This window comes from Lagenorhynchus albirostris, chromosome 20 (assembly GCF_949774975.1).
Source record: "Lagenorhynchus albirostris chromosome 20, mLagAlb1.1, whole genome shotgun sequence".
Classification (NCBI taxonomy): domain Eukaryota; kingdom Metazoa; phylum Chordata; class Mammalia; order Artiodactyla; family Delphinidae; genus Lagenorhynchus; species Lagenorhynchus albirostris.
In genome coordinates this window covers 17,226,419-17,253,409 of record NC_083114.1, presented here as the reverse complement: position 1 = coordinate 17,253,409, position 26,991 = coordinate 17,226,419, and the positions used below count along the sequence as shown (strand labels likewise).

The 26,991-nt window shown below is 36.4% G+C and overlaps 2 protein-coding genes across 5 annotated transcripts in view; one reads left to right on the top strand and one right to left on the bottom strand.

Moving 5' to 3' along the window:
- NF1 (neurofibromin 1) overlaps nt 1–26,991 on the bottom strand; it is a 250,631-nt gene that overhangs the window by 28,659 nt on the left and 194,981 nt on the right. For all 3 annotated transcript variants that reach the window (XM_060134147.1, XM_060134148.1, XM_060134149.1), the window contains 11 exons: nt 19,278–19,710; nt 18,351–18,691; nt 15,674–15,876; nt 6,474–6,667; nt 4,946–5,086; nt 4,511–4,790; nt 3,815–4,029; nt 3,515–3,576; nt 3,257–3,371; nt 2,626–2,727; nt 1,235–1,375 (listed from right to left, as the gene is read on the bottom strand). In XM_060134147.1, the coding sequence (XP_059990130.1) occupies nt 1,235–1,375; nt 2,626–2,727; nt 3,257–3,371; nt 3,515–3,576; nt 3,815–4,029; nt 4,511–4,790; nt 4,946–5,086; nt 6,474–6,667; nt 15,674–15,876; nt 18,351–18,691; nt 19,278–19,710 (2,227 nt within the window). The remainder of the gene's footprint in view (nt 1–1,234; nt 1,376–2,625; nt 2,728–3,256; nt 3,372–3,514; nt 3,577–3,814; nt 4,030–4,510; nt 4,791–4,945; nt 5,087–6,473; nt 6,668–15,673; nt 15,877–18,350; nt 18,692–19,277; nt 19,711–26,991) is intronic.
- EVI2A (ecotropic viral integration site 2A) lies at nt 22,234–26,169 on the top strand. 2 transcript variants are annotated; one of them, XM_060134303.1, is made up of 3 exons: nt 22,234–22,357; nt 22,829–22,883; nt 24,847–26,169. In XM_060134303.1, exons 2-3 carry the CDS (start codon nt 22,881–22,883, stop codon nt 25,564–25,566), a joined length of 723 nt encoding a protein of 240 aa, XP_059990286.1. In that variant the 5' UTR covers nt 22,234–22,357; nt 22,829–22,880; the 3' UTR covers nt 25,567–26,169. The 2 variants fall into 2 exon arrangements, with proteins under 2 accessions (XP_059990286.1, XP_059990287.1); XM_060134304.1 differs by lacking the exon at nt 22,829–22,883 and having other exon boundaries at nt 22,240–22,357.

Below are 26,991 nucleotides of genomic sequence, written 5' to 3'. Positions count from 1 at the left end.
CCTTATTCATCGTTCATTCTGGTGACTTTTAACAGGCTTTATTATCTCTGATTCCTAGTATCCTGGGGCACTGGAGGCAATATTAGCTTCTGCTAATGGGCTATTCTGGCAATGAAAATGCCAAGGCAGATATTCCTAGACAAACACTTCACTTACGACTATTCTTATATTCACAGAAATGGCCAATAGCTAGCTATCTCTCTGACCACCACTGTCCCAAGACCACCCCAGAAAACGGCAATGGGGATTAGGAAAGAGAGGTTCTAGTCCCACATCAGATGTACAAACACGAACAAGTTACTTGACTTCTTTGTTCTTTTCTATCTTGTAAAATGGAGGTCTGACTGATAAACTTCAAGGTAGCTTCTACCTCTATAATTTTGTTTCCATACTTCCCAGAGCCCCAGCTGTTCTGGGTCTACATAAGACTGAACAAATAATTTTTAGATGAGGTACCTTCACACTTAAAACCATGCTCTGGTTCTGTTTCTTTCTACCCACAAGCTCTGTTAATTTAACTTCAAGCAAATCTCTTGTTATACACACACATCTATCTTAAAATTCCTCTCTTTTCTCCTAGACTCATCCCATTTTTTTTCTCCAAAGACAAAAGGAATACAATTTCTTACTGTTATATTCCTTCCACTATCCTCTGTGAACCAAAATCCAACCTCAATCAAGGCTGATAAATGTTAAGAGGGGTGGTGATGGTATGTTTTAAAGTGGGATTAAGCAAACAAAAAACTAGTACAATTAAGTATCCAAAAGCTTCCTTTAGACTCTCCAAATTCCTTATCTGCTTCTAATTATACCTATTTTCCATTAAGTACCATAATTCAATAAAAGTAAGCTAATTTTCAGATTATTTCTTTGTGAAGTGAAATGGGGGTGGGGAAGGCTAACCTTTACCTTTGGGTTATGAAATTACAACTGAGTGTACAGTGCATTGGACAGCATAGGGCCTAGCATGGTAGCTATTATTATTACTATTTTTATACCTATTCTGTTTACTAATATTGAGCAAATACTGTTTTCTGCTATTTTTATATTAAAAACATGCAAAGTTTAAGCAGTTTTTATGAGCTGGTAAGGAACTATACTCATAATAAGTTTCATTACAGAAATTCATATTTAAGTTATGGACCTCTTCTGATTTTAAAAGATAACAAGAAGAAAAGAGGGAGGAGCTCTAATGTGCTTGGCATTTAGGAATACCAAGTGGAAGCTTATTCACCTTGTCATTGAATATCCGGAGACTGTCTAAGGTGTGCAGGTTTTGTTCCAGAAGTGCGGTGCCTGCTGAATACAAGTTGACTTCATCGAGCTGCAGCACGGCCACAGCTACCCAAAAGAGGGCTTTATGCAGAGGGGAGTCCTGGCAAGGGAGACGCACTACAGGTTAGCAAGATGAACCACAAGCAGCCTCATCAAAACACACTGCAGTACAAAACAGATCATGTTATCCCACAAATTATGCATGTTTTCTCTTCTGGATAAGGTAAATATATCAGTAAGTTCTTCCTCTATTCCATGTGTGTAACTAAAGACACTGTTACCAGGCTGAGAACCTTGGCATCTCCTTTGATTGCTCCGTATTCTTGGAGTCTAAAACCTGGTCACCAAGTTTTGTTGATGCTTCCAAAGTAGTCCCTTTTGTGCCTGTTTATTGCTAATAACACTGTGCCATGCCAACCTTCTTTATTCTAAATGCAGATTCTTTCTGCCTCCAGTTTCTCCCTGCTCCAATCCACTGTGCACACAACCGCCAGAATGACCTTCACCCTCACAGTGAAGACGAGAGAACCATTTTGTATACGTTAGGATTAGAATGTTTGTAGAACATATAACTCAATACCAGGAATATACAAGTATTTATTTCTCAGTAATCTCTCTGAAATCTGGCATATCTTTGTACTCAATTCACAGAATACAACTTCAGAGTTGGAAGATAATACTACGCCATCATCTAGTCCATTTTACTCATTTTATCAATGTGGAAACATGATGTCCAGATGTTAAATGATCTGCTTGAGGTCACAAAGCTGAGATGATCTCAGACCACCCTAAAACAGTGGCTAGTATCATCTTACTCCTTTTAAACATTACCTTCATTTAGCACCCAAACTTTTGATTATCAGGTATACTTTACCCAGCTTTACATTTCTTCACGATAATGGTCACCAATTAATATATCATGCATTTTAATTACTTTGTTTATTATCTAGCCACTCCTCAACTTCCACATTCACCCTAGAATGAAAGTTCCACGAAGGCGGATCATTTTATTGGCTTTGTTCAGTTGTATATCTCTAGTACCTAAAACAGTACTTGGCACATAGCAGATGCCCAATTATTACTTACTGGATAAAAGAATTAAGAATATATACCCATCTGTCCTTTAGCACTGATGAGACAACACACAGGCATTTGAGAACGTACTGCCCATACTTATTCTTCCTCTAACGTAAATACTTCAAACAACTAAATCTTAAGGCAGGAAGTTCTACTTTAACTATATCTTTCTTTGTAACTTCTCAATCCATCTTATTTTCTGAATTCTGAAAGAAAATAACATTTAGCACTGATACCCAAAATGAATGCACTCATTTTCTACACAGTAATTACCTTATTAAGAAGTGGTTGTAACTTGGTTAGTGCTATTACTGTAGCTTCTATCAGAACTTGACTGTTGTAAGTATCAGGTCCTTTTAAGCAACTCTCAAGCGCCTTTTAGGGAAACACAATTCTTTATTTTACTTTCATTGAAATAAAACATTAACTCCTAAACTGAATCTCAGAATTATTTCAGGAACAATTCCTTATTTAATAAGTGTGAGAATTATTTCCAGTGCTATGGTGGTTTTGGTAGCTAGCTCAAAGCACATTTGGGTTATTTTAAAATATTTCTATATTATATTCTAATATAAGAAATCAGGCATTATTATAGGTAATTACAAATTATACAATTTTATATAAGGCTAGTCTTACCATCTAGTTAAATGCTTATAATAAAATATTAAGAGTATCTTCTACCAAAAGAAATACTTAATTTTCTTTTTAAGATATGTTCTCTAGAGAGAGGTTTCTTCACTTCAAAGAATTACAATAAAAAAAAATCAAAACCCATTTTTTAAAGTTTCAATAAGCAACATACAAGATATTTTATGAAATTCAAATTTAAATGTCCCTTAGAAAAATTCAAGATATACTTTACAACCTGGGAGCAACCAACAGCTGGGAGGAGAGGGGGAGGTACCTTGCTGAGGATGCGGATAATCTGCTTTATCTGTCCATGAGACACCCGTTTGCTGATACAGCCGAAGACAACAAGGGCTCTTGGTTGCAGGGATGGATTATACTGGAACGCAAATCTGCAAGTTAAAGATCCGAAGAGCTTATGAAAACCTCTGTGTTTATATATATTAAATAATTAATTAAAATATTGATTATGCAATAGTATCTATCGTTTCAACAGTACACGTACTTTTGCAACTTAAATTTATTTGGGACATACCTTTGAGCTAGTTCTGTCCACTGGTCCAGCCACTTGCATGTTGGAATATCTCTCATACATGCCTAAAAAAAAGATACTCCGAATATATTTATGTATATAAATGTTTATAGAAACATTAAAAAATGTTTATTATAATGGCACTAAACAAGTGACATATATATTACCAATAAACACATTCCATGGGAGTGTTTTTATTTAAGCATTAAGTGCAAAACAGCAGAATAAACCAGTATTTCTTCTATACAGTACCACTGGATTTTTAAAAATGAGCTTAGTTTCTTATCATTTTGCCTTCTATACCTCCATGATCTCCAACAAAGCTTCTGTGACTGTTTCCAAGGATGTCAAAGCAAAAGTCTCCCTCTCATAGGAGCCAGGAGAGAATGACCTGTCCCGGTAGCTGGAGCGGAAGGCAATGACAGCAGCTGACTTGACTTTGCTAATGCCAAACAGCAGGTAAAATTTGGGTAATGAGAACTCTGTCAAACTGAGTCTCAAAACTTGCTTGGTCTCTTCTGTAAAAGAAAAAAGGAACAAGTAAAGACTTTAAAGATACTATTTTTCTAATTCTAAAGTACCATGTTTCATTTTGAATTTAGATAATTTGAATATCATATCAAAATTACATAACAATGCGCCCTAAACCAACCCTCTGGATGCGTGAGCTTAATGCTCATTACTTAACTCCCTTTATGTACAAATTTGTGCTAGTAAAGCAACACTGTCAATCAGTGCTGAGCCTTTAGCTTATGTGATAACTACTAGAGTCTACATGACAAACGTGCACAGAATATCTTCGCCATGGCTTGAGATGGAATGCAAGTAATTCATTCTTTTTCTTTTTGATTTGATTATATTTCATATCATTAACATAGGCTTGATTAAGCAGCTTGGTATTAAGGTACCGTAATAAATAATAAGGTAATCTATGCCAGTCAAGTGGTGTAAAATGGAGAAAGGAACTGGTGAAACACAAATGGCTTTCCTGGAACTTACCACTAAAATGAAGCTGAGAACAAGTACACAGAGAGTGAATGATATTAATGACCAATCCATGTGTGGAAGCTCTAAGGGAGAGTGGCCCTGTGGCTACTAAGAAAGTAACGACGTGGAAGAGGTAGGGGAGATGAGCTGCCACATCCAGGGAATTGTTGAAGGACAGCATCAGCATGTAGCGGGCTAGAATAGCAATATCGTCCCACATAAGATGTTGCTCTAAAGTAGGAGTTGGAGATAAGCATGTCTTATCAATTATTTTGCACATCCTTCCAATAACCTATAAAGAAGCAGAATTTTAAAAAACATGGGAGTTAAAAAGTTTTATTACAAAAAATTTCAGTTTAAAATGACTCGTTATAAAACAAAAGATCTCCTGATAATAAAAATAGACACATCAAGCCATAGCCCAGAAGGCAAAGGAAAAGGGATTACCTTGCTTGAAACCAATTTCACATTTCCAGAAGCCAAAGCTACAGCAGTATCTGCCATCACCTCAGCTTTTATTGATCCCAAGCCACCCGTTGCACTGGTTTTGATGAAACTGTCTAGGACAACATCAAGGAGGTCTGTAATCTAGTGGAAGAGGGAAAGATAACTTATGTTTTAGCCATTCTGCCAACTTAATTTTTAACTTAAAAATAGTTCAAGGAGTAGCCCAATCAACATGAAAATTCTATGTTACCTGAGGCCTCCAAAATACTAGACTTTATTTAGAGACCTGTCAATAAATATAATTTATCATAAAATATCCAGGAAAGGATGAGAATATTCCCTCAATTCCTTCAGAGACTGGCATTCAAAAATTTAAAATCTCTACATATATTATTTTCACTCTTTTTTTTTTTTACTATTTTATTTAATTAATTAATTTATTTGGCTGTGTTGGGTCTTCGCTGCTGCGCACGGGCAGGCTTTCTCTAGTTGCGGTGAGCGGGGTCCACTCTTCGTTGCAGTGTGCGGGCTTCTCATTGCGGTGGCTTCTCTTGTTGTGGAGCACAGCATCTAGGTGCGCAGGCTCAGTAGTTGTGGTGCACAGGCTTAGCTGCTCCACGGCATGTGGGATCTTCCCAGACCAGGGATCGAACCCGTGTCCCCTGCATTGGCAGGCGGATTCTTAACCACTGCGCCACCAGGGAAGTCCTATTTTCACTCACTCTTAAAGCACCTCTGTTCTCTTCTAAGACAGTATGTACGAGCAGCATAAAGTACAATTATTTTAAAATACAGGAATGACATCAAGTACTGAGATGTTTTGTAGAGCTACAAAAATGGCTCCAAGGTCATTTAAAATTATTTGGAGGATTCACAGCATTGAGTAAGGGTATCGCCTCCTTCAATGATTATCTTGAAGAAATGGTAGCATAAATCTTGTCAGATAAAAAATAGTTACATTATACTATTTTAATATTGGCATTCTTATGCTGGTACTATAAGTGAGAGCAGGTGGCCCAAATAACATCATTAGCAAACATTTACTGAGACCTATGGTATACAGGGTACTAGAATCCACTCTAATGCACTATTTATTAAAAACAACATCAGATTTTTACAGTTAAATTCTACATGCGGCCATCCCTTGGTATCCTTGGAGACTAGTTCCAGGACTCCCTGCAGATACCAAATTCCCGGGATGCTCGAGTCCCTTACATAAAAAATGGCATAGTACAGTTGGCCCTCAGCACCTGTGGGTTCTACACACTGAGAATTCTGTGGGATGACTGTAATTATGCCATGGAGGAGAGTGCTAAAATAATTAGTGCTTCTCTGGCTCTGAGACATGCATTAGACTTGAACAATTCTGAAGCAGATCAAGAATTAGGTGGGTGTCTGCATGCTTTTTGAAAGAGGGGACTGTCTTTTATACAGCTATATCCCTAGCTTAGTGCTTTGTACAACGTGGGTATCAGATAAATATCTCCACCAAGGAGGTACTAGATAAATATTTGAGCAAACTCAATACCTGCCCAAGGCTCCCCCATATTTTTGCTTGAATAGATGGATACATCTGTTTCTCGTTTATAGTCATTGTTATCAGCTTATCAAGAATCGCAGTAACTCTTTGTCTTTTGGCATCATCATTGTGCTTACAAAAACGTACTAGATTTGACAGCCACGGAGTCATGTATTCCAAACAAAGGTGTTTCAATTCAATACCTGGGGGAAAAAATACACTATTAGCACAGATGGTCCATGAAAATTACATCAACAATTATTTTAAAATAAAAGATTGGGGGAAAAACGGTAAAAGATAAAGACCATTACCTAGAATCAGACCTGGAGAAAAGAGACTTGGCAAATATATGACTGAAGATAGAGATGAAGAAAGAGAGCAACCCTTAAAGAAAGTAATCTTCAAAGTCATTAAGCCAATCTTTGAAAAGTTTTATTTTTCTTCCATTTAAAAAAAAATAAATTTATTTTATTTTTTTGGGCTGTGTTGGGTCTTCGTTGCTGTGCGCGGGCTTTTCTCTGGTTGTGGCGAGCAGGGGCTACTCTTGGTTGCGGTGTGTGGGCTTCTCATTGCGGTGGCTTCTCTTGTTGTGGAGCACGGGCTCTAGGCGCACGGGCCTCAGTAGTTGTGGCACGTGGGCTCAGTAGTTGTGGCGCACAGGCTTAGCTGCTCCGCAGCATTTGGGATCTTCCCAGATCAGGGCTCGAACCAGTGTCCCATGCATTGGTAGGTGGATTCTTAACCACTGCACCACCAGGAAAGTCCTTATTTTTCTCCCTTTCAATAACTTCTAGTTAAAATTTTTCTTGCTTTATTCTAATTGTAAAAGGAATATGTGGGTAATCACAGGAAGTTTGGTAAAAGGAAAGTATCACCACAATAATGAAACTGATATCAATATATTGGTGTATCACTTGATCTCTCCATAGGCTTTCAAATCTATGCAAAGATAATGTATATTCACGTGTGTGTATACACACACATAACCCATCCCAACTCCTCCACAAAAATTTAGGGTTATGCTATATATGTAGTATGATCTGAATATTTTTTTCACTATGTATTATACTGAGATTTACTCAACATTAAAAATTCTCCAAAGACATTTTATAACTTTTTATTTTGAAATAACTTCAGACTTACAAAAAGATACAAAAATAATGCAAAAATTCCTCTATATAACTTCACCTAGAGCACCCAAAACATTTTTTAATTATGTTAAAATATACATAACATAAAATCTGCCATTTTAAGGTTTACAGTTCAGTGGCATTAAGTACATTCACAGTGTTGTGCAACCATCGCCACCATCCATCTCCAGAAGTTTTTCATCTTCCCAAACTGAAATTCCACACCAAAAACGTTTTTAATGACTTCATATTATTTCATCATATGGAGATCCAACAAAGTAGTCAGTTCTTCATTATCTACTTTTAGACTGTTTCAATTTTTTGCTATTATAAATAATGTTATGTGAAGTTCAAAATAAATCTATGGCAACAGAGGTCATAATACTGGTTACTCTTGGTGAGGACAGGTACTGACTGAGAGGAGCCTTCCGGATGCTGGAAATGTCCTGTATCTTGACCTGGGAGACGGTTTTGTGGTGTATGCACATGTAAAACTTAATCAAGCTGTTCCTTTAAAATTTGGGCACTTTATTGATAAGATATACCTGAATTAAAAAAACCTAAATAAAAAATAATGCTATGATAAACATATGAATATTAATTCCTTAGGATAAATTCTAAAAAGTGGAATTATGATTCCAAAAGCTATAAACATCCATAAGGTTATTGATATCCATGTCAAAACTGCTTTCTAGAAAAGCTGCCCTGTTCACAATTCCAAAGACATCGACACTGAATTTTTAAAAAAATATCTTTGCCAATTTGATAGTTGAATATATTATCTTACTATTCTTTCAGTTTGAACTTCTTTGAATTTATTAGTGAACTCTTAAAAACATATTCTTTCTTAGTATGACCAGCATGTTACTGTTGATCCATTTTTCTTATTAATCTGTAAGAATTTTTCATGATAAAGATATTATGCTTTTCTCATATCTGTTGCAAGCATACTTAAGTTTTTTTTTTAATCTACCTTTTACTTTTTTTTTTTAATTAGAGATTTTGAAGTTTTACATGGTAAAAACTGTTCACCATTTCCTTTGTTTCCATCTGTAGTTTTTTGCTTCGTAAGTCCTTACTCACAAAGCAACTAGATATTATTCTTCCTTTTCTTTTTTAAATGGTCCCAGTTTTTATATTCTTTTTTTTGAATTTTATTTTTTTATACAGCAGGTTCTTATTAGTTATCCATTTTATACATATTAGTGTACATATATCAATCCCAATCTCCCAATTCATCACACCACCACCCACCCTCCCCCCACCGCTTTCCCCCCTTGGTGTCCATACGTTTGTTCTCTACATCTGTGTCTCAATTTCTGCCCTGCAAACCAGTTCATCTGTACCATTTTTCTAGGTTCCACATATATGCATTAATATACAATATTTGTTTTTCTCTTTCTGACTTACTTCACTCTGTATAACAGTCTCTAGGTCCAACCACGTCTCTAAAAACGACCCAATTTTGTTCCTTTTTATGGCCGAGTAATATTCCATTGTATATATGTACCACATCTTCTTTATCCATTCATCTGTCGATGGGCATTTAGGTTGCTTCCATGACCTGGCTATTGTAAATGTGGCTGCAATGAACACTGGGGTGCATGTGTCTTTTTGAATTATGCTTTTCTCTGGGTATATGTCCAGTAGTGGGATTGCTGGGTCATATAGTAATTATATTTTTACTTTTTTAAGGAACCTCCATACTGTTCTCCATAGTGGCTGTATCAATTTACATTCCCACCAACAGTGCAAGAGGGTTTCCTTTTCTCCACACCCTCTCCAGCATTTGTTGTTTGTAGATTTTCTGATGATGCCCATTCTAACCGGTGTGAGGTGATACTTCACTGTAGTTTTGATGTGCATTTCTCTAATAATTAGTGATGTTGAGCAGCTTTTCATGTGCTTCTTGGCCATCTGTATGTCTTCTTTGGAGAAATGTCTGTTTAGGTCTTCTGCCCATTTTTGGATTGGGTTGGTTGTTTTTTTAATACTGAGCTGCATGAGCTGTTTATATATTTTGGAGATTAATCCTTTGTCCGTTGATTTGTTTGCAAATATTTTCTCCCGTTCTGTGGGTTGTCATTTCATCTTGTTTGTAGTTTCCTTTGTTTTGTAAAAGGTTTTAAGTTTCATTAGGTCTCATTTGTTTATTTTTGTTTTTATTTCCATTATTCTAGGAGGTGGATCAAAAAAGATCTTGCTGTGATTTAGGTCAACGAGTGCTCTTCCTAAGTGTTCCTCTAAGAGTTTTATAGTGTCTGGTCTTAACATTTAAGTCTCTAATCCATTTTGAGTTTTTGTGTATCGTGTTAGGGAGTGTTCTAATTTCATTCTTTTACATGTAGCTGTCCAGTTTTCCCAGCACCACTTACTGAAGAGACTGTCTTTTCTCCATTGTATATCCTTACCTCCTTTGTCATAGATTAGTTGACCATAGGTGCGTGGGTTTATCTCTGGGCTTTCTATCCTGTTCCATTGATCTATATTTCTGTCTTTGTGCCAGTACCATATTGTCTTGATTACTGTAGCTTTGTAGTATAGTCTGAAGTCAGGGAGTCTGATTGCTCCAGCTCCATTTTTTTCCCTCAAGACTGCTTTGGCTATTCGGGGTCTTTTGTGTCTCCATACAAATTTTAAGATTTTTTGTTCTAGTTCTGTAAAAGATATCACTGGTAATTTGATAGGGATTGAATCTGTAGATTGCTTTGTGTAGTATAGTCATGTTCACAATGTTGATTCTTCCAATCCAAGAACATGGTATATCTCTCCATATGTTTGTATCATCTTTAATTTCTTTCATCAGTATCTTATAGTTTTCTGCATACAGGTCTTTTGTCTCCCTAGGAAGGTTTATTCCTAGGTATTTTATTCTTTTTGTTGCAGTGGTAAATGGGAGTGTTTCCTTAATTTCTCTTTCAGATTTTTCATCATTAGTGTATAGGAATGCAAGAGATTTCTGTGCATTAATTTTGCATCCTCCAACTTTACCAAATTCATTGATTAGCTCTAGTAGTTTTCTGGTGGCATCTTTAGGATTCTCTATGTATAGTATCATGCCGTCCACAGTGACAGTTTTACTTCTTCTTTTCCAATCTGTATTCCTTTTATTTCTTCTTCTTCTCTGATTGCCATGGCTAGGACTTCCAAAATTATGCTGAATAATAGTGGTGAGAGTGGTCAACATTGTCTTGTTCCCAAGCTTAGAAGAAATGTTTTCAGTTTTTCACCACTGAGAATGATGTTTGCTGTGGGTTTGTCGTATATGGCCTTTATTATGTTGAGGTGGGTTCCCTCTATGCCCACATTCTGGAGAGTTTTTATCATAAATGGGCGTTGAATTTTGTTGAAAGCTTTTTCTGCATCTATTGAGATGATCACATAGTTTTTATTCTTCAATTTGTTAATATGGTGTATCACATTGATTGATTTGCGTATACTGAAGAATCCTTGCACCCCTGGGATAAATCCCACTTGATCATGGTGTATGATCCTTTTAATGTGTTGTTGGATTCTGTTTGCTACTATTTTGCTGAGGATTTTTGCATCTATATTCATCAGTGATACTGGTCTGTAATTTTCTTTTTTTGTGGTATCTTTTTCTGGTTTTGGTATCACAGTGATGAGGGCCTCATAGAATGAATTTGAGAGTGTTCCTTCCTCTGCAATTTTTTGTAAGAGTCTGAGAAGGAAGAGTGTTAGCTCTCTCTAAATGTTTGATAGAATTCACCTGTGAAGCCATCTGGTCCTGGACTTTTGTTTGTTGGAAGATTTTTAATCACAGTTTCAATTTCATTATTTGTGACTGACCTGTTCATTATTTCTTCCTGGTTCCGTCTTGGAAGGTTATACCTTTCTAAGAATTTGTCCATTTCTTCCAGGTTGTCCACTTTATTGGCATAGAGTTGCTTGTAGTAGTCTCTTAGGATGCTTTGTATTTCTGGAGTGTCTGTTGTAACTTCTCCTTTATTTCTAATTTTATTGATTTGAGTCCTCTCCCTCCTTTTCTTGATGAGTCTGGATAATGGTTTATCAATTTTGTTTATCTTCTCAAAGAACCAGCTTTTAGTTTTATTGATATTTGCTATTGTTTTCTTTGTTTCTATTACACTTATTTCTGCTCTGATCTTTATGATTTCTTTCCTTCTGCTAACTTTGGGTTTTGTTTGTTCTTCTTTCTCTAGTTCCTTTAGGTGTAGGGTTAGATTGTTTATTTGAGATTTTTCTTGTTTCTTGAGGTAGGCTTGTATTGCTATAAACTTCCCTCTTAGAACTGCTTTTGCTGCATCCCATAGGTTTTGGATTGTCATGTTTTCATTGTCATTTGTCCCTAAGTATCTTTTGATTTCCTCTTTGATTTCTTCAGTGATCTCTACATTATGTAGTAACATATTGTTTAGCCTCCATATGTTTGTGTTTACGTTCTTTTCCCTGTAACTGATTTCTAATCTCATGTCATTGTGGTCAGAAAAGATGCTTGATATGATTTCAGTTTTCTTAAATTTACTGAGGCTTGATTTGTGACCCAAGATGTGATCTATCCTGGAGAATGTTCCATGCGCACTTGAGAAGAAAGTGTAATCTGCTGTTTTTGGATGGAATGTTCTATAAATATCAATGAAATCTATCTGGTCTATTGTGTCATTTAAAGCTTCTGTTTCCTTATTTATTTTCATTTTGGACGATCTGTCGATTGGTGTAAGTGAGGTGTTAAAGTCCCCCACTATTACTGTATTACTGTCGATTTCCTCTTTTATAAAAGCTGTTAGCAGTTGCCTTATGTATTGAGGTGCTCCTATGTTGGGTGCATATATATTTATAATTGCCATATCTTCTTCCTGGATTGATCCCTTGATCATTATGTAGTGTCCTTCCTTGTCTCTTGTAACATTCTTCATTTTAAAGTCTATTTTGTCTGATATGAGTATTGCTACTCCAGCTTTCTTTTGATTTCCATTTGCATGGAATATCTTTTTCCATCCCCTCACTTTCAGTCTGTATGTGTCCCTAGGTCTGAAGTGGGTCTCTTGTAGACAGCATATATATGGGTCTTGTTTTTGTATCCATTCAGCAAGCCTGTCTTTTGGTTGGAGCATTTAATTCATTCACGTTTAAGGTAATTATCGACACGTATGTTCCTATGACCATTTTCTTAATTGTTTTGGGTTTGTTTTTGTAGGTTCATTTCTTCTCATGTTTCCCACTTAGAGAAGTTCCTTTAGCATTTGTTGTTTGGTGGTGCTGGTTTGGTGGTGCTGAATTCTCTTAGCTTTTGCTTGTCTGTAAAGCTTTTGATTTCTCCATTGAAGCTGAATGAGATCCTTGCCATGTAGAGTAATCTTGGTTATAGATTCTTCCCTTTCACCACTTTAAATATGTCATGCCACTCCCTGTGGCTTGTAGACTTTCTGCTGAGAAATCAGCTGTTAACCTTATGGGAGTTCCCTTGTATGTTATTTGTCATTTTTCCCTTGCTGCTTTCAATAATTTTTGTTTTTAATTTTTGCCAATTTGATTACTATGTGTCTCGGCGTGTTTCTCCTTGGGTTTATCCTGTATGGGGCTCTCTGCGCTTCCTGAACCTGGGTGGCTATTTCCTTTCCCATGCTAGGGAAGTTTTCGACCATAATCTCTTCAAATATTTTCTCTTGTCCTTTCTCTCTCTCTTCTCTTTCTGGGACCCCTATAACGTGAATGTTGTTGTGTTTAATGTTGTCCCAGAGGTCTCTTAGACTATCTTCATTTCTTTTTTCTTTATTCTGTTCCACAGCAGTGAATTCCACCATTCTGTCTTCCAGGTCACTTATCCGTTCTTCTGCCTCAGTTATTCTGCTATTGATTCCTTCTAGTGTATTTTTTATTTCAGTTATTGTATTGTTCATTTCTGTTTATTTGTTCTTTAATTCTTCTAGGTCTTTGTTAAACATTTCTTGCATCTGCTCGATCTTTGCCTCCATTCTTTTTCCGAGGTCCTGGATCATCTTCACTATCATTATTCTGAATTCTTTTTCTGGAAGGTTGCCTATCTCCACTTCATTTAGTTGTTTCTCTGGGGTTTTATTTTGTTCCTTCATCTGGTACATAGCCCTCTGCCTTTTCATCTTGTCTATCTTTCTGTGAATGTGGTTTTTGTTCTACAGGCTGCAGGACTGTAGTTCTTCTTGCTTCTGCTGTCTGCTCTCTGGTGGATGAGGCTATCTAAGAGGCTTGTGCAAGTTTCCTCTCAACTCTTAAATATGTTGATAGTTAGAACTTATTTTGGCATCTTGTGGTTTGGCATTAAGATGAAGACCCAACTTAATTCATTTCCCAGCCTCATTTCTTAAATGAGTTACTCTTTCTTCTATTAGTTTGTGATACTTCTTTATCAATCTGTTTCTCTTAAAGTGATGTGACTGCTGATTTTTGAACACCCGTTTAAATTATTGCACTGTTGTTATGTGTGAACATATTTGTTAATTCAAGCCCCTCTCAGTTTTCTTTCCTTTCAATATTTTCTTAGCTATTGTACTTTCTAGTGAAATGTACAATCATTTAAAGTTCTACCTCATTCTTTTTTTTTTTTTGCGGTATGCAGGCCTCTCAGTGTTGTGGCCTCTCCCATTGCGGAGCACAGGCTCCGGATGCGCAGCCTCAGTGGCCATGGCTCACAGGCCCAGCCGCTCCACGGCATGTGGGATCTTCCCAGACCGGGGCACGAACCTGTGTCCCCTGCATTGGCAGGCGGACTCTCAACCACTGCGCCACCAAGGAAGCCCTCTACCTCATTCTTAATCCTCAAATCTCATAGATATTTTAAAGGAATTACATTGATATTGTAATAATCTGGGAAGAACTGTTCATCCAGGAACACAATACCTGTGTCCATTCACTCAAATCTTTTTTTTCATATTAATATGTTTCAATAAGGCTTTATACTTTTCTTGTTTTGTCAGTCTTACAGATTTTCTTTTTAGGGTTATATTCTTACATCTCTTAACTGTAAAAATATATAGTGATCTGGTCTCACGGAATTTTCAAAGCTTTCAATTACTTAATACAGAAAAATCAAGAAATGTGTTTGAATGCATAAAAAAAAGTTTTATGTATTATGGAGAGAAAAGGGAAGGGAAGAAAACGTCAGGAGGGACTTCCCTGGTAGCGCAGTGGTTAAGAATCCGCCTGAATGCAGGAGACACGTGTTCGAGCCCTGGTCCGGGAAGATCCCACATGCCGCGGAGCAACTAAGCCCTTGTGCCACAACTACTGAGCCTGCACTCTAGAGCCTGTGGGCCATGACTACCTAGCTCGCGTGCCACAACTACTGAAGCCCACGTGTCTAGAGCCTGTGCTCTGTAACAAGACAAGCCACCACAGCGAGAAGCCCATGGACTGCAACGAAGAGTAGTCCCTGCTCGCTGCAACTAGAGAAAGCCTGCATGCAGCAACAAAGACCCAACGTAGCCAAAAATAAATAAATAAATAATTTTAAAAAAACTATAAAATATTATTCATGACATTGATAAATTAAAAAAAAGAAAATGTCAGGAAATAAGCTGGGAGAAGAATAACATTTATACTACTATAGGATCTGAAGACAGACAGACATAAAGAGTAGATGTTAAATTTATGACACTTATCAAAGCCAAGTCAGGAGTTGACTCTGGACTCTGTATTTTGTGCCACTGCATTCTCCATGAAGTGTACATGAACAATAAAATCACAGTTCAAAGTCAACCTGAAGAAAAGAGGAAATGGCTACTTCCCTAAAATCAAGGAAGTGGATACTTTACTCATTGGGAATAACCTGCTAAGAAGAGAAATACTAAAGCTAATTAAACTGAAATAGTACGAAAAATGCTTTGTAAGTTGCCCAGAGACATAGATGGTATCAAAATCTTGCCACCTTGCTTGTATTGCCAGAATTTTGGTGGATTTCTCAATGTGGTCTACCATGAAGTTTCTTCAGTCAGACGAAAAAACAGAAGTAAAGAAGTGGAACTATACTAAAGATTTCACTGGCAAATTCTGAAATGAAACGGTTGTCTCTGAATCTTCTTAGAATCATTGTTAGTATCAAAGAAAATTATCATTACTTACTAGATTTGCTAAATCCAGAAATACACTCTTCCAAAAATTCTAAGGTGAGGTGTGGCTCATTGGCTGCCAGTGTCTTGCTAATAGAGACAATAAATAGGGTGTTGTTGGCTGGGATACATAAACCTGATGTCTCTAGTAACTGGCCCTCGATTTTTAAATTAAAGGTACAAGTTAAGGCACACAGAAGATTATAGGCAGCTGACCTAGGAGAAAACACAAATTAAGTTGTTTTAAAACTTCTTATAATTCCAAAATTTTTTCATAACGTACAACTTACGATTCTATTACCAAGCATAGATCAACTATTTTTAAATTTTATGATCAATTAGAGATAAGATTTTGTGATTCTATGGTAAACCCAAAATACCCCTTTATCATTTAGGGATTTTTTTAAAAGGGAAATCTTCACATAACCAGAAGAGAACTGTGAGGCTCCCGAGGCAGCGAATATAAGGCCTTTCTAAAAGACATTTCATTGGGATATAAGATATGAGAATTTTATGGTCTTAAGGTGGATCAATATAAAGAAAGTCAGAATAAGGCATATCGTATTTTCAGTGAGGCCAAAACTCAAATTGTGGCTCCCGCTCCCACTAGATCCAGTTAAAACTGGGATAATGAGAAATAAGATGGCCCTCATCAAATTAGATTGTTAAAATCTTTCATCAGCATCTACTGAATTTCTTTCTAGGCGTCCTACAAGTTATAATACAAACTAGAGGTCAAACATTTTTTAAATATAATTAAGTCCCCCCTGCCATTTTTTTCTTTTATGAATTCCTACTATTATACATAAGCACTAAATTAAAAAAAAACAAACAAAACCCAAACCATAATATATATCCAGGTTCCATGAGAACTAAAAGCTCCCTTATAAATGTCTAAATATACACTTAAACAACTTAGGAAACAGCTCAAAAAACTCAATTTTTAGATTGATTTTTCTCCCCTATCCACAAAAGAAATGGTTTGCTCAGTAAATTTCAGGTTTTCCTTACCTCTGAACTTTCATCATGCTAATATATTTATGCAACAACCATATGGGGGGAAAAAGCCACTGAAATTATAAGTTTGCCTCAAGGCTTTTTCTCTGCGACAACATGCTTCAGCAAAAAGCAGAAGCTGTCAGCTCGCTTTATTTCACAAGAGAATAGAGGTTCATTCAAGCTAATAATTTTTGGAAGTTTGCTAGCATTCTTCTATAAGGAATTTTGAATTAGAAATTCAAGACAGACTTATAGTTCCATTTTCCTAAAATGGAAATATTAATATTATTGTTTCTAAGTTTATCTTTTGCAAACTCCTAGGAATTCTGAGTGATACTATTTTGACAGTGACCTTCACTCTGTATATTTCAACAGCTACAAAGAACTGGGATTCCTCAAACTGGGAGTAGGTGTCACAGACTCCTCTGAGATAATGAAAGCTAAGCATACATGAAGTTTTGTGTATATTTTGTGGGAGTTCATGAACCCCATGAGGCCCATCCAGGTAAAGAAATCTTGCTGATTTTTTTTTTTTCCTCTCAAATAAGGGAGAATTTGGAATTCTAAAAAGCCCATTAATAAACCTGGGTTATATTATACCCAAGGGAAGATTTTCTGAAGCTAAGAATTTATATCTGTAAAAACTTGACAGTCCCAAGGTACCTGGAACAAAAAATTATCTTAACATGAAAAAGAGAGGGGCAGAAGAGGGAAGTGGTGCAAAGAGACAATGGCAGAGAGAGGAAAGGGTGGGTGCAAGTTGGGAGGAAATAATATTTGCTAAGCACGAACTATCTGCTAGATGCTATACTATACTACCACACATTTATTAAACTTTTGTAGGTTTATGAGGAAGGCAACGTTACCTTTATTTTAAAAATGAGGCAACTAGAGCTCAGAGAACTTCAGTACCTTGCCCAAAGTCATACAGAGAAGCAGATCTAGATTTAAACCTAATCTACTGACTCCACAGGCCCTGCCCTTTCCTCATTCATGTTTTGATTACTAAGCCTAACCAGAACCAATTATACTCTGCTCATCTGACATCTGTATTTGTCTTAAGCTTTCTTTCAAGAATTTTGTTAAAGTTACACAGGTGGAAACTATGCTACGTTACTGAGTTACTGAACATTAAGCCCTCCTTTTCTTTTCTTTTTTTTTTTTCTTTCAGTTAAAATGCTAAAGTTTCAAACAATGATAATGTTTTTCAACAATGATTTCAAACAATGATAATCTAATTTTTTTCAAACAATGATAATCTAATTTGACTGCGAGGAAACTTAATAGTGATGTACTTTTTTTTTTTTTTTTTAAAGTGATGTACTTTTGAACATGGGAAAAATTTAGAGAACTCAGAAAAGGAGAAACTTAATTTAGAAATAGACTTTTAGGGAAAAAAAAAATACTTTTTTTTAAAAAAAAACCAAACGAACAGAAAACCCCCCACCAAAACTGCTATGCTGTATGTTTCAGCTGCAAGTTGAAAGAACATACATTGGTTTAGTGTGAATCACCCTATTCACAATTCCACAGTTCATGCGAACTGGATGAGGTCATACTGGTTAACCAATATAGAATACTTGCCAATTTACAGTATTAAGGTAGAAGCTGCTTTAAAAGTTTATTAATTGGTCTCATTTTAAAACCAACAAACCTTGAATCAGATTGAAATGAGTTTTTTATAAACCTACCGTAAACTAGGGTCTGAACTGCCTAAATTAAGTAACGCGATATTGAGCAGTGTCCCAGGGACATCTTTTGGGCGAATCTTGGTGTGCTGGGGGATGGAGTCGGGCTGCGACAGCTCCCAACGTGTCCGGATGTGAATGATAGACTGAACAATGGCTTCACACTCTTGGTGCATGAAGGTCAGTGGTGTGCCCTGGTTTGCAATAGTTAAGGTGAACTGGTTCTCATCCACTAGGCAGATCTCTTCAATTTCCGAAGCATAATAGATATCATTTAGAAAGACTGACTGCCCCAGGACTTTTGTTCGCTCTGCTGAGGTTACTTGAACAGCAGTAGAACCAACCTGAAAAATGGTAGCAAGAGGGTAGAGCGGAAAAGAATTAAATTTCATTACGTAGAATTCTGAGAGGTTTCGAAAACCAACCAAACAAAATACCATGTTAACCATTTAAAGAAGAGTTACCACCATTATGTATTCAAATAGGTTCAATAATTATTGTCATAAATGCTGTCAAAAGTGACTGAAAACAGCAGAAAAAAGTTATTTTTTAAAAGGTCAAGAATCCTATGGATAATTACAGGTTTTATCTTGAAGGTTCACCTTCCTTACTCGGCAAAAAGCATGTAATAATCAGAAGAACTCTCAATAGGTAATTTTCCACTGTTCACATATTCCTACTGTAAGACGCATACACAGCAAACTGCCCATTCTACAACACCCTCCTGCCTCCAGTCCAACCTGGAATATTATTAAGGGTACACCTCTCCAGTTTTCTGCAGGACCTCCATGAAGATACAGAAAGCTTGGTTTTCCTCCATCTGGACTTTACGTTTGATACATTACTACCGGGACCCTGGGGAGTCCAGTATATAGTCAGGTTAGTCAAGAAAGGCAATGAATCACTTACCTAACAGGGAGTGAAACTTACTTTAATAGAAACCTTGGTGTCTTTGTGAGCTAGCTTGAGAGCATTGTGGAATACCTTCAGGTCCTCTTCTAAAGCCAAGGTGGCAGCAGGTAGTTTCTGTTGTTCATGCTCAATGTGCTCGGCCAGTTTCCCAGGACAGTCTATGAAAATGAGTCTTTTGCTGCCTTTGAGGCCAGTCAGCAGCCGCTCGTGATACTTGGTGTATTCCCTGACCCAGGAGTTACAGTTATAGATATAGACTGCAGAGACATTATCATAAGCAAAGCCAGGAAAAACAACAAACCACTTGGAGAGAAAGTCTGTTTTAAAGCGATTGCTAGGCCCAGTATGGGTAAGGTCCACTACAATTTCATATGGCTTTGCATAATATGGCTTTAAAGTAAGTAAGACGTGGTATATCAGCAAATCGCCATTGATTTGACCAGTTTTGAACCTAAGGAAGATGAAAAAAAGTACACAGATCATTAACAAAGTTCTGAATGGATATACAGATGCTACTAATCTACTTTATTCCCTTATATTCTGACTAGTTTTCTAGAGAAAACTAACTATAATATTAAACAATTACACAAAGTCTGAATCCATTTTTTAAATCACTTGTTCTTAAGACACTGAGAAGTAAGGCTGAAGTAAAATGGAAGAGACAAATCCCCAGATCAGTAACTTTGAGCAACAATAACAACAAACCTGCCCACCATAGTCAAGCAAGGAGGAAGTCAATGGACTTTGGCTGGTTGCTTCTAGGCCCATCCAAGTTCCCAGGTGAACAGTCTGGGTGGGAATGACCTACTTGGAGTCCTGGAGTAACCTGAATGACTTATAGTCAATTCCTTTATCCCACCGTGACCAGAGAGAATGGTTCAACAATGATCACATGACTCAAAGCAGAACAACCAGGGCCAAAGAGGCCCAATTCAAAGACTTCAGCTTAAACCGTTGGGAATCGAGACCTTTTTCTTTCCTGATGTTTATAAATGCCATATAGCTCTGGCAGCTGTTAGCTCATATCTTGAGATATGAAGGAAGAGCCTGTCTAAAAACTGAAGAAATGGAGCAGAGAAATGAAGAGCGAAACTGGGGCCCTGGCCATTTCATCTGAGTCCTAGATAAAGCCCCTCTCCTGGGATCACATTTATCCCTGTACTACTCAGTTGTGTGAGCCAATAAATTCCACTTTTTGATTAAGCTGTATTAGGTCATATGTTGCTTACACTCAAAAGAATGCTAATCAACGTGAGGAGTCAAAATAAGGACCATCAGAAAGCCCACAAATTACAGTACGGGAATTTCAAATCAAAACCACCAGTGTTCTATACTTGATGACTCAGGTGGTACTACGAAGTAGGCTAAGATAAACATCCTTTCCTAAGAGTTTTAAGTCTTACTGGGAGAAAATAAGACAAAACTATGACAAGTCAAATGATTTTAAAATAAAAGAAAAATATTTCAAGAACAAAGAAAAGATATGAGGTAGTATGTAATCACTTGTCAAAGAAATTGCAGAGAAAAATACTTTTGTTAAGTTCAAAGGAGTGGAGAAATCAACACAAACTGGGTAACCAGTGAAAACTACATAAAAGATGCTGAAGCGGGCAGGAGGAATTTCAAACTCAACAGGAAGAGGGATGGGCAGGCCTCATGGAGAGAGGGAAAGGAGAAAAATAGGTGACCAGATGTGTTGAGGTAAGAATCAGCTAGTTTAGCTAGAATGGAAGATTCACGTAGAGAAGTTTTAAGAGATAAAGATGGAAAAATACAGAATAGCTAAATTGTGAATGGACCAGAACTGTTCAACTAAGGGGCTCAGGTTTTCTCCTAGGAGCCTGGCATTTCTCAGAGGATGTTCTGTGAAGCACCAGCATCAGAATCAACTGTGGTGCTTGATAAAAATGCAGTTTCCTGTCCCAGCCCAGACCTACTATATACGAATTTATGCAGTGAAGCCTGGGAATTTTCATTGTTTTGAAACAACCTTCTCATCTGATATTTATGTGCACAAACATTTCTGAATTGCTGCTGTAGGTGTTAGGGAGTTATTCAACCACATTTTTTAAAAGAAAGGGGTGTTATGATCACAGAAAGTGATATATACAACATATATGAAGGAGTCGGGGCTAGTAAAAAAAGATGTTGTAGTAGTCTAGGTATGGTTTAATAAGCATCTAAAATACTAGGGTTACGGTGAAAATAAGTGACAATGAAAGAAGAAACTGACTCAGAAATATGAAGAAAGGACCGACATGATCCAAGGTCTGATCAGCGCTGAAAGAAAGGACTTGAATTAAAAGGACTTGCTGTATACCAAGGCTCTGTCATTACAAAGACTGTTGCTACCATGAACAAAAACAGAGATCATGAGGGGCAGCCACTTAGGGGGAAAAATGAAGTCCATTTTAGACTGAATATGAAGTGATGAAGGACATTCTAGGGGTGTGTGTGTGTGTATATATACACTAAACCACACAAAAGCATCTTCTGTCCCTTATAATCTAAGTGTATCAGATATTCTCTCTAAACTATTGTTGCAGTTCCACACTTTGAGATGTTGGTTATATACATTACTGTTTCTATTATCTGACCAATACCCCGGGTCTCCAAACTCAGGTTATCAAATCAGTCTGTGGTATACAAATACAATTTTTAGAGATGATTTTAATGCTCAATCTCAGGGAAAATGCTATTCTCTCTTCATTTTAATGATACTAACGTATCATTCAAGAGCATACAGCAGGCATACATAATAAATGTAAGGTCAAAAGGCATTAAGCAGAAAACCCTCCCTGCCCTGGAGGCGGGGACTTGTTCTACAAAGCCTCCTGTTATGCCAGTGGCCAACTAGACAAGTTGGAGTTTTTTTCCCCTGTGACATGTGCTTTAGTTGCAGTGGAAAGGAAATGTGTCATCTGTGGTTAGTGGAAAGCTAGCTGTACATATCCTTTTTTACTGCAGATTTACTTTTAGGCTCAGATTCTTCAAGTCTATTCTGCCTTAAATTACTTGGAAGCTGTGCTTCAAGACAAGAAAAGAAGTGGCTTATTAAAATCAGGTTATAATAAGATTTTGACCAAGCATTTTGTAAGGTAGGTCATATATATGGCTTTTCTTATGCCTTTTCACTTATAACTTCATACAGATTAGTGTTTGAGGAAGTGCTTTCAAGCAGTACTTAAGTATCTTACTAACAAAGTACATTTAGTAATGGAAAACGTATGCTCTTTTTTTCTCTCCTATTAAGTAAAATTTAAGTAAGAAATGGAAAGATTTACCATCAACATAGAGCTTTAAATTAGGATTAAGAAGGATCTGAGCTTAGACTCCAGAGTGAATTGCACAGTTTTATTTGTTATTAAAATAAGTTTAAAAAATAAATTTCTCATTACTAATGCTTAGGCATTATAAATTTTATTGAAAATGACCAGAGATAAAGAAAACTTTTGATAACAACCTGGCCTCCACTGCATAAATCTGGGATGTAGAGACAGCTCTCTATTCTTAGGCATTTGTAAGGGTAAGAGAAAGTCTCATTTTGTTAACAGTTTGTTTATTTGGAGATGACAGTACATCTGGCTGAAGACAATCAACAGCGGGCCTATTATCTATCCCATGGTGAGCACTGTTAAAATGTGTACGAAAACTATGATGCATATTACGTTGTTAATGAACTAATGTGACAAGAATAATAACCCGCTTTAAATCATTTTAGCATCTAATGCAGAAGTCCAGTCTAGTTTAAAAGGATGGAAATTACTTGCGAACCCAATTTAAAGTATTTCTCTTTGTGGAAGAATCATAAAGTAGCCAAAGATTTATGTCATTCAACTTAAAAACTGAAGCTGGACACTACTAGATAGAAGTCAGTGCACAATATCTTTAACTGTCTATTAAAGATCATAATCCAAAAAGTAATCTTACTTCTAGAACACATAAGAAAGGTTTCTTTCCCTCCCTATTATCAACAGAAAATATTACTTCAGAAGTTAGTTTCCAGTTAGCATTGTTTACTATATGCTAATTTTGTTTGTATAACAATATTTCACATTTGTTATTCTTAAGTCAACTATACTTTAATAAAAAAAACATGTACATGTACATTTTTTGAGAAGAAGAAGAAGAAGAAGAAGCATGAGTAGCAGCAGTATCTGTGTCACCTGAGTGTGGGTTAGAAATCTTAGGTCCCTCTTAGACCTATGGAATAAATCTGCATTAAAAAAACCAACAACAACAAACTCCCATGTACATTTTTTGAGAAGAACTTATATAAAATAAAGTTCTTAGGCAATTTTATTTAGTACATCTCAGGAGAATAATCTAGTTTTTGCTTCTACTTCCCTATTCATATAAATGCTAACAATAAAAATACTCTTACAAAAGTGGCTCAGACTGGAATACTGTTTTGAGAGAGAGCTCAATAATGGTAATAAATCTTTCCTGCTTGTTTACCAGTACCTGGAACAGATATGCTAGTTGTATTTAAATCTTCAGTCTTACAGTGAATAATGAAAATCAGGATCAGACTTTGTCCCCTTTGTGGACTGGCTTCCAGAGAGCTCAGAGCCAAAACTGAAATTCCACTTTTTCCTTTATAGGTTGAGACTCATGATCTGCCTTGACTTCCCAATTGAGTTAAAATCCCCTTGATCTTGATGTTGTATTTATTTCTATTAAATATTTTATTGTATAATTTATTTTTAAAAATTATGTCAAAATATTCACAGAAAAATTCTAAGCATAAATAATAATGAAAAAAGTCAATAATTTTTGTTGAACTTTTGAGATTATTCAAAAGAAACTTGCCTCTTTTTCTCTGTTAATGCCAAATGTTTAGGATGAGAAAAGTCGCATGCCTTTGCTTTCAGAAAGCCACAATAAGTCGGGGGATATAGAGGTGAAGGGAGACCCACCACCATAAAACTGCTTTCACAACTACTAGGAATATATTTCTAAGTACCAGCTTTATCCTAAGCTTCAAGATAAACACCCAAGAAGAAAAAACAACATCTTGAATTCCTACTTGAAGTCCGTTTTCTTTTGGTTGCTACCACACTTCCCCGTTCCTGAACTGCCCCCCCTCCCATCACCACAAAGCCATTTGCATTTTCTTTTCATACATGAAGCAAAATGTCCCATTTCTCCTTTACTATAAAGACTGGTGACTCATTTGTTGGAGGATGGGGAGTTTCTACAAGGAGTTTCCTTAAATGGTCAGGAAAAAAAAAAGGAGGAATCAAAAAAGTAAAAGCCGAAGTATCTGACTCAAAGCTGAAGTCTAGCATGCTTAAGAGGGAGAAAACTATAAAACCACGGTATTCAGTTTACAATGATTAGTAGATATCTGTAATGCTACCTTTTAGCATTTAAACAATTAATAGAAATTAAATTGTTTCTTTATATGTAGCCTAACAGAAAAAAAAAATCAGTTCAGAAGGAATTCAAACAGGATAGCAAATGTTAGGCATGAGCTTGCAGCTAATTTATAACATTATCAGCTGTCTATCTTTTAACTACAATTACCAAAACGAGGAACCGTTATTCTTTCACAAGTTAACAAATTTTCTTGCTATCCCAACAGATTACCAGTATACTCACGGACATGGAACACACAGGACATTACCTGCATCTTGCCTTTCTGATGACAACAGTTTTTTCTTTGTCTCCTGGAACAAAAGCAAACTATACCCATCTGTGGGCTAATAATACTACTGTCTTGGATCCAGATATTCAAAATAAGATGGGCAGAAGCCAAAATGAAAACATTAACACAAACCCTACAACTCCTGAAGTAGATAAAAAAGTTATTTCTACAAAAATGCCTGAAATAGCAACATCATCTCACATGGCATCTTTAACTCCTAAATCTGAACTGGAGCTTTATATATCTTCCGTTGTCAGGAACAGTTCTCCAGCAGTACATAGCGTTGAAAACACAAGCAAAAGTCACAGCGAAATTTTCAAAAAAGGTGTCTGCGAGGAAACCAACAACAAAATGGCTATGCTAGTTTGCTTAATTATAATTGTGGTGCTTTTTCTTATCTGTACAATTTTATTTCTATCAACTGTGGTTCTGGCAAACAAAGTCTCATCTCTCAGACGATCAAAACAAGTAGGCAAGCGTCAGCCTAGAAGCAATGGCGATTTTCTGGCAAGCAGTGGTCTATGGCCTGCTGAATCAGACACTTGGAAAAGAGCAAAACAGCTCACAGGGCCTAACCTAATGATGCAATCTACTGGAGTGCTCACAGCTACAAGGGAAAGAAAAGATGAAGAAGGAACTGAAAAACTCACCAACTAACATATGCTTTAGTGAAGAAAAATGCAAAGTAGCAATGAGAAAGTTTCTGGAGTAAAAATGAAGTCAGTTTGATATTTAATGCCAAGGTGTTGTTCTGATGGTCTAAAATTTAACATGGCAGGCTGTGCAATTTAGAATCAAGCAGGTGAGAAGGGGAGAAGTATGCCTGCTTACTTAATTACTTAAACCGTGTCTGACACTATTTTAAAAAGCAAAAATAAAACCACCAAGCATCTGAGGAAGGTTTTAAAGACAAGCTGAAGGAACTGACTAATACAGGTAGAAAGGGACAATTAAATATTTCCTGTTCAGCAAGAGTAGTTAAATGATCTTTGTCCGAATGTTATTAAATTTGAAGAGTTTTAGTGTGTCGTTAGAGGCAAGTATATGCTTTAACATCTAACAGAAGTCACATTCTTAATGCATAGAGTTGAACTGCAGTTACGTGGTACTTTCTTTGCTGAATGTGACAGAATCCATACCAGCTCATCTATCAACACAGCTAATGTTATGCTAGATGTTTTCATCTTTATATACGGCACACATAAGAAAGTGGTTTTCTACTCTAAATATTTAATTAAAACTTTAAATTTTGTATAATAAATTAAGACTTGTTAGAATAAAAGTGACTACATACATTTTCATTCACTTTATTATTTTAGAGAATACACTGTCAAGATCAATAAGAAATAGATCAACTGAAACAGATGAGATTTATAGCCACAACAGAAGGCTGAGTGTAAATGTAAAGTGTATCTTACTGTTTAAGTGTAACATAACTCTACTCCATAAATATTGCTTATTGGATTATTTATAGCAAATATCCAAAGGCTGATTATTTTTTGGACTTTGAGAATGCCAAGTGGACTAATAAATGACCAATTTTATTTATTATCCAATATGACATAAGCAAAGGAAAGACGTGTGTGTGTGTGTGTGTGTGTGTGTGTGTGTGTGTGTTTATTCTAATTTGGAAAACAGGATACTTCAGGTAATTCTTTAACCTTTAAAGAAACTGGGTTCAAGTAAAATAATGACTTACATTTAGGTCAAGACTTCCGTCATCAATTCAATATATTACAAAAATTGTTTTGAGAGACTTTCCAAATGTCCATTGAAACTGACACAGGGCATACTTAATTAAAGATCAGACCACATTTAAAAAATCTCATCCCTTACTGAGCATTTATTTTGGGCAATATGCTAGACATTTAAGAAAAGATTTTATATATTTTTTCCAAGTATTACCACCATCTTACCCTCCCTTCTAGGTTAGTGATTCTCATCCCGACTGCAAATCAGAATCACCTGAAGAATTTAACTCACCAGTGCCTAAGTCACACCCCTTCCTTCTGATTTAATTAGAATGGGGTGAGCTCGAGCTCCAGGCATTGATAATTTTTGCATAATTCCCTAGGTCACTGC